The sequence below is a fragment of the Etheostoma cragini genome, chromosome 8 (assembly GCF_013103735.1).
Source record: "Etheostoma cragini isolate CJK2018 chromosome 8, CSU_Ecrag_1.0, whole genome shotgun sequence".
Lineage (NCBI taxonomy): Eukaryota > Metazoa > Chordata > Actinopteri > Perciformes > Percidae > Etheostoma > Etheostoma cragini.
The window spans coordinates 2,267,874-2,274,972 of NC_048414.1; the positions used below are offsets into that span (position 1 = coordinate 2,267,874).

Sequence of the window (7,099 nt, forward strand, 5' to 3'; positions counted from 1 at the left end):
TATAATGCATATCAGTCTTATGTGAATGAGCGTTCTCTTTTTGCTCCACTGGTCTGTTCAGCTCAGATGCTGTGGGGTTTTTTTAGGGTTAGGGTTAGCTGTGCCGTCACTAGAGCTTGGCCTAACTCAGACAGAGTTAGAGGCCCTTGGCCCACTCCAGGTGAGCAGTGCCAGTAAGATGCTATTTGAGACAACCACCCTGGCACAGTTTTGGATTTCTCATCTTCAGCAGGGGGAGTTCTCCTGCTCAGCTAAGAAAGCATTAGAGGTGTTGATTCAATTTGGCACCACATACTTGTGTGAATCTGTCTTTTCGACTCTAGCGTCCCTGAAAAACAAATACAGAAACAGACTAAATGCTCAGCATGACCTCAGAATGGCACTTTCAAAAACCGAACCTAGACCAGATCAGCTGGTCGATATCTTCAACCAGCCACACACATCTCATTAAATTCAAGTCAGCATTATTTAAAATACGTTGGTGTCGTTACTGAGGGACGATGGGAGGGAATAAGAAACACAGAAGGAGAATAGAGACCTTTTCTGTTTCTTTTTACTTCTATTATGGAATAAATACACTTCATATACATTTAAATTCATGGTTTGTTCCGTCTTTTGTCCACAGTTTAAAAATGTAGATGTTGCAATGATTCATGGTGTATTTTTGTAAATTTGGGTCCCGGGGAGACACCAAATTTCTCTTTTGGGTCTTGAGCTGAAAAAGTTTGGGAACCACTGCCCTAGAGGAAAGTAATTTTAAACAAGTCACGAGTCATTTTGAAAGTAATTTTAACCTGTAAGTCGGAGTCAAACCCCCAAAACAAATCTGAGACAAATATGAGATAAAGACGTTATTTCGAGGGAAATCTCACACAATTTCAGAAAAGTTGTAAAAAATGTAATTTGAGTCTGAGATCCTGAATATAGTTTTAAGTCACTAGAAGAAAAATTCACATAATCCAAGTTACGTTTCAAGTTATTTGAGAAAAGTCTCAAGTAAATAAGTTTATGATGAGAAAATATTAGTCTCCTGTAATTTAAAACAAGGCTCGAGTGCCACGTCAAGTCATTTAAGACATGTTTGTATGTTATTTGAGTCAAGTCATTAAGACAAGTCTCCCGTTATTTAAAACCAAGTCTGAAGCCGTTTGAGGTCACTTGAGACGAGTCTCAGGTCCCTTAAAACAAGTCAAGTCTCTGGTCGTTTCAGAGTAATGTCCCATGCATACAGGTACAAGTAAAGTCTCACGTCACTGAAGAGAAAAGCCGTCTAAATTAAGATTTAGGTAATTTGAGACGAGTCCAGGTCAAGTCTCTAGACTTTGGAGACAGGTCAGTGTCAAGTCTCAGGTAATTAGGACTTTACTCAAGTCATTCTCATTCAAGTGGACTCATTTGAGATCAGCGTTGAGATGCAATCCTTTTGGATTAACACCAATTAAAAAGCCCCAAACCTGGTCTAAGTTTCCCAACTTTTGTCGATGCATCGACTTATCAGAAAAGCAGCTCCACTGATTGGTTCATTCCTCGACTACTTCTTCTGTTTGTATAACGGCGCTTTACGAGGCACTTTAAGGGTTCATGAAATTGACGCCTCCATTAGAGGTGCTAAAAAGAGCAGCGCACTGCAGACAGTCAATATTTGAAGGTATATTAAGAGTGTATTTTTATGGCCCTCTCTGCTTCCCTTTTGTCCCCCGTGATGTGTTGATTCCCTCTTGCGTACCAACTGCTGCTGGTTATCACAGAGCGGTGGGATTTTTAGGGAGGCGACACTTCAGAGCGTGAGAACCGCCCTCTATATTCACAGCTGATCTGTGCAAAGATCAGCTGCCTAAAACTAGATGAAACAAGTCCTGGAGGGCTTTCTGAAGCTTCTCCCAGGGAAGGTTTTCTTTCCTTTTTCTCAATCTGGAAACGTTTTGTATCATCAAGCACGATAATGATGTCTATTTGGTTTCTGCTGATCTTCATCGCCTCATTCTGTCAAATCAGAGGGAATTGGAGAAAAAATCAAACAGAAAGAAGATGATACACTGCCGCAGGAGGCAACAAATGTTTCAACTCTCTACTTCCTAGCTCGTCTTCTTACTGGGAACCAGCAAACCAGCAAATCCTTCATGCATGGAGGAATTACTGGGATTACAGTTCCCAGTAATTCCTCCATGCTTGAAAGACTTGCAGCTGGCACCAATATCTGAAGAGTACATAAACATTGTATATGTTGTCGGTTCCTGTTGGGGTTTTGATTCAGTGGTGGACTGGAACTGAGGCGACAGTCCTCCCACACAACGATCCCGCTAAAAACAGAAAGATTTAGATATAGGATCTTATGGAATATGATGCATGGCTTTAAATTAAACTACCCAACAGTGAAGAAAAGGACACAACCTCAAACACCTACAGCAATGCAACACAGACGTTTAGGCAACAGGAATATTAAAAGGTTCCCCTAATACTGTATCTGAAGTCTCTTTTATATAGACCTTAGTGGTCCCTAATACTGTATCTGAAGTCTCTTTTATATAGACCTTAGCGGTCCCCTAATACTGTATCTGAAGTCTCTTTATATAGACCTTAGTGGTCCCTAATACTGTATCTGAAGTCTCTTTATATAGACCTTAGTGGTCCCTAATACTGTATCTGAGGTCTCTTTTATATAGACCTTAGTGGTCCCTAATACTGTATCTGAAGTCACATTATATAGACCTTAGTGGTCCCCTAATACTGTATCTGAAGTCTCTTTATATAGACCTTAGTGGTCCCTAATACTGTATCTGAAGTCTCTTTTATATAGACCTTAGTGGTCCCCTAATACTGTATCTGAAGTCTCTTTTATATAGACCTTAGTGGTCCCTAATACTGTATCTGAAGTCTTATTTATATAGACCGTAATGGTCCCCTAATACTGTATCTGAAGTCTCTTTTATATAGACTTTACTGGTCCCTAATACTGTATCTGAGGTCTCTTTTATATAGACCTTAGTGGTCCCCTAATACTGTATCTGAAGTCTCTTTATATAGACCTTAGTGGTCCCTAATACTGTATCTGAAGTCTCTTTTATATAGACCTTAGTGGTCCCCTAATACTGTATCTGAAGGGGGGGGTGGCCATGACCAACTACCACTTTGCTCGTTTAAAAGCCATGATGTCTTTCTCTCATGGGTGGGCCAATTTCTCTGAGAGGGCAAAGCAGAGAAAGGGGAGGTAACCTTGCCCCTTATGACCTCATTAGGGGCAAGATTCCAGATGAGCCGATCTGAGCTTTCATTTTCCTCAAAGGCAGAGCGTGATATCCAGGACTCGGTTTACACCTATCACCATTTCTAACCACTTGGGGACCATAGGCAGGCTGGGGGAACACATATTGTCATATACACATTATTAATGCTTCAACAATAATGGTTAAATTATACGTTAACACTGTAGTGGTTTGCATTATGGGAACTTTTACTTTTGATACTTTAAGTATATATTGTTGCTCTGTAGATTTACTAAAGTGAAGTTTTTAATTATTGAATATTCTTCAGTGGAGGAATGAAAACCAAGAATGTTTTATACAGCAGTGTAATTAAGTACAAATTCCTGGTTCATTTTATACTTCTGTATTCTTTCTGTAACTTTATACCTGCACTCTTCTACATTTCAAAATGGAAATATTATTCTTGTTACTCAACTACATTTGAATACTTTCAATTGATGTAAGGGTGAGTCTTGAGTTTAAGGAGTTCACCGAGTGACATGTTTGTATTATATTATCTTAAAGTGCTCATATTCTGCTCATTTTCAGTTTCATAATTATGTATTTAGAGGTTGTACCAGGATAGGTTTACATGTTTTCATTTTTTTTTTTAAATTGTTGTGCTGCAGCTCCTCTTTTCACCCTGTGTGTTGAGTTCTTGGTTTTAGCTACAGAGTGAGACATCTCACGTCTGTTCCATCTTTGTTGGGAGTTCCACATGCCCAGTACCTAGGTAAGGACTACTAGCCAGTCAGAAGCAGATTATGAGGGCGTGTCCTGACAGTACCTAGGTAAGGACTACTAGCCAGTCAGGAGCAGAGTATGAGGCCCTGACAGTACCTAGGTAAGGACTACTAGCCAGTCAGGAGCAGAGTATGAGGGCCCTGACAGTACCTAGGTAAGGACTACTAGCCAGTCAGAAGCAGAGTATGAGGGCGTGCCATGCTAGAAGCTAGATGAGCATTATAACGCGTGTTACAACCTGTTGGAGAAGTCCCTTTGGGGGGGAGTACTTTGGGTATTTTCACTTTGTAAACCTATAGCGTGCACAAACGGTTATAATAAGCATAATATGTGGACTTTAACTGAGAACTGGGGCTGAGTGTTGTTCAAAACTATTCAATATCGGTACCGGTACCAGTACCGTGACGTTGACACCGGTTAATAAACACTACTTTTTACAATAACAATTTCATAAAACACAAAAGAGAAATTACGGCATTACACAGCAAACTTATGCGTGAGCACATTGTTCTCCGCGTGACTCTGCGACGTTAAACAGCCAATCACAAGCATTACCAGATCTTGGGAGAATGCTGCGTGCTCATTGGCCCAAAGACGCCGATGAGATTCACTCCTTAGGGATTTACTTAGGGAATACTTTCCGTCGGTGCCTAAAAAGTATTGAATTTGGTGCCCAGCCCTGTGGAAACCACGTTACCGACGTATTAACAGACTCTGCAGTCGGTCCCTGTTACCTTTCAGAGTCCGCTACAGCTGAACGGTTGTGACAGGGTGAGAAAACCTCTGCATCAGCTAAATCTGGTTAACACCCTTCCTCCTCCTCCTATTTCCAGCTAATTTTAGATAAGTGATGGTGTTTGGCATTTTTCTGTCCTCCTAACGCCGGCTGGACTCTAACACATACACATGAATCACAGAGCTCATCATCGCTAATTTAATGCAGTGGAATTGGTTTTTCTGCCGCGCGTAGCAACACAGAAACACGCCGCCTCCAGAGAGTTTGTCTGCATGAGCCCGAAAGACAACACAGCTGGGATCAACTTTTCTATTTTATGTCGACGACATACATCCGTGTGGAAACGCTTTCTATGGTGCATCCGGCTCGGAGGGAGGATGAAGCCGATGAAGAGCTAGAGGCGTGTTTCCTGGACCGCTGAGTGACTTTTTGGGGCTGCCTGTCCCTCAAGTCAAACCCACAGAGGACTCTCGACTCAAACCCTCGACATGTACAGATTTCTGAAATCAAAACCGAGGTGAATTGCAGTCGGGCGGTCAACATATTGTTAAAATATCCAACGTTTTTGTCTACGAAAAAACAAAAACAAAAGAGAAGTTTCATTTAGAGATGACCCAATCTCAGAATCAGAAATACTTTATTGATCCCCGAAGGGAAACTCTGGGTTGCAGTTACACAAATAGTAGAAATATAAATAAAGAAATATAAGGAGTGTGGATGTTTGCATAGTTAAAGGAATATTGTGATGCAGTATTTACATAATTAACATAATTAAGGTGTTGCAATGGTGAAAACACTAGTAGAGAAATACAATTTGTTGCTTCCTAAAACCAAGTACTGTCATGTGTTTTATTATGTTTTAACAGCTGTGTACTAGTATACCTGTATGGATGTGATATGATTTCTATCTTTGATGTCAGTCTGGCTCAGGTTCAACTCTTCGCGAAACATAAAGAAACACAAACAATGAACGCCACAGAACTGTCTTCTTTCATCCAGTTTGACAGACAGTTATGACTGTAAACAAACATAAATTATCTACTTTAATGTAGATTTTCTTTAGGACTTTATTGCGTGGTATCGGATCGGTGCATAAACTTCTTGATACCAGCGATTTAGGCAGTATCGGAGGCGATACTGAAACTGGTATCGGTACCGGAACATGTCATTGAGGTTTTAAATGAAAGAGTAGAAAATTCAGAGAGACCACAGAGCCATAAAGAACCACCAGGTCTTTATGCAGTTGTTTCCCGGTTAGTTTCTCAGATATTAATAACAACAAGGCGTTGCAGTGCGGTTCTCTTACCTTGAACAGTCGCAGGATGTTGGCCACCATGATGGACACGGAGCTGGCCGACGCCCCGATGACGCCCACCACTTTATCCGGCTTGGCGAAGATAGGCGGGTCTCCGTTGGCGCAGCGGACGTCGGAGCCGTCCCTCTCGATGAGCGCCTGGACGAAGGTGAGCGACTGCTCCAGGGCGTAGGTGTCTCGCGAACACGTATCCAGGATGCGCGCCCCGAGCGTCACGTTGGGCAGCAGCTCCGGGTCCTTGTTGATGAGGTCTATGGCGAAGAGCATGGCCTCCAGCCGGTGGATGCCCTTCTCCTTCTTCAGCTCGCCGCAGGGGATGCCCCTCTCGCCGCGAGAGTGCACGGGGAACAGGCCGCCCAGGATGATGTCGCCATCCAGCCGGATGGAGTGGCCGTACTCCTGCAGGGACAGCTGGGAGTCTGACAACACCGCCGGCTTCTGGCCAGCTGAGCCTAGCAGCCAGAAGATCTTAAGCATCAGCAGAGAGAGGACGCAGTGGCCCGTGACACTCAGGGGCTTCGAACCCCTCGCCATTTTTCTGATATGTCGAGCTGCAGGGAAAGGTAGCAGTGATGTGATCGCAGAATCAACAGGAGAGGGTGTGGCGAGGACGGGCGAGCCAGACCATGGAGTCCCCCGTCTCCTAGAGCAGGGTCAACCACGGCGGGCAGTCCCACCTACGAACACTGACCACGGAGGTTTCCTGCTGTGTGGGTTCCTGTGTCGGACATAGCCGTCTGCAGAGAAAGAGACGGAGCTTCAGAGTCTCAGCGGATCCAGTTTCACATTCTTCCGGACACCTGTTGGAGAATCAGACAGAGGAGGAAACCATCAACCCCAACCCCCAAGCAACCCCTGAGCACAGGTGCACTGCATGGATGAAGACTCAGGGCTAAACGGCCTAAGCGCACGGCGTGAAGCGCCTGGAGCAGGTGCATTTAGGGCGTCCAGAATCCGCTTTTGCTAGTTTGACGGTGGAAAAACACCAACTGTAGAACACTAACTGTCCTAAAGAAGACACTAACTGTCCTATAGAAGACACTAACTGTCCTATAGAAGACA

General features: G+C 43.4%; 1 protein-coding gene across 1 annotated transcript in view; it reads right to left on the reverse strand.

Moving 5' to 3' along the window:
• The window catches only part of grm8b (glutamate receptor, metabotropic 8b), a 104,707-nt gene that overhangs the window by 94,226 nt on the left and 3,382 nt on the right, over window positions 1-7,099 (reverse strand). Inside the window, exon 2 of the mRNA XM_034880228.1 lies at window positions 6,029-6,837. Coding sequence (XP_034736119.1) covers window positions 6,029-6,571 — 543 coding nt within the window. The 5' untranslated portion in view covers window positions 6,572-6,837. The remainder of the gene's footprint in view (window positions 1-6,028; window positions 6,838-7,099) is intronic.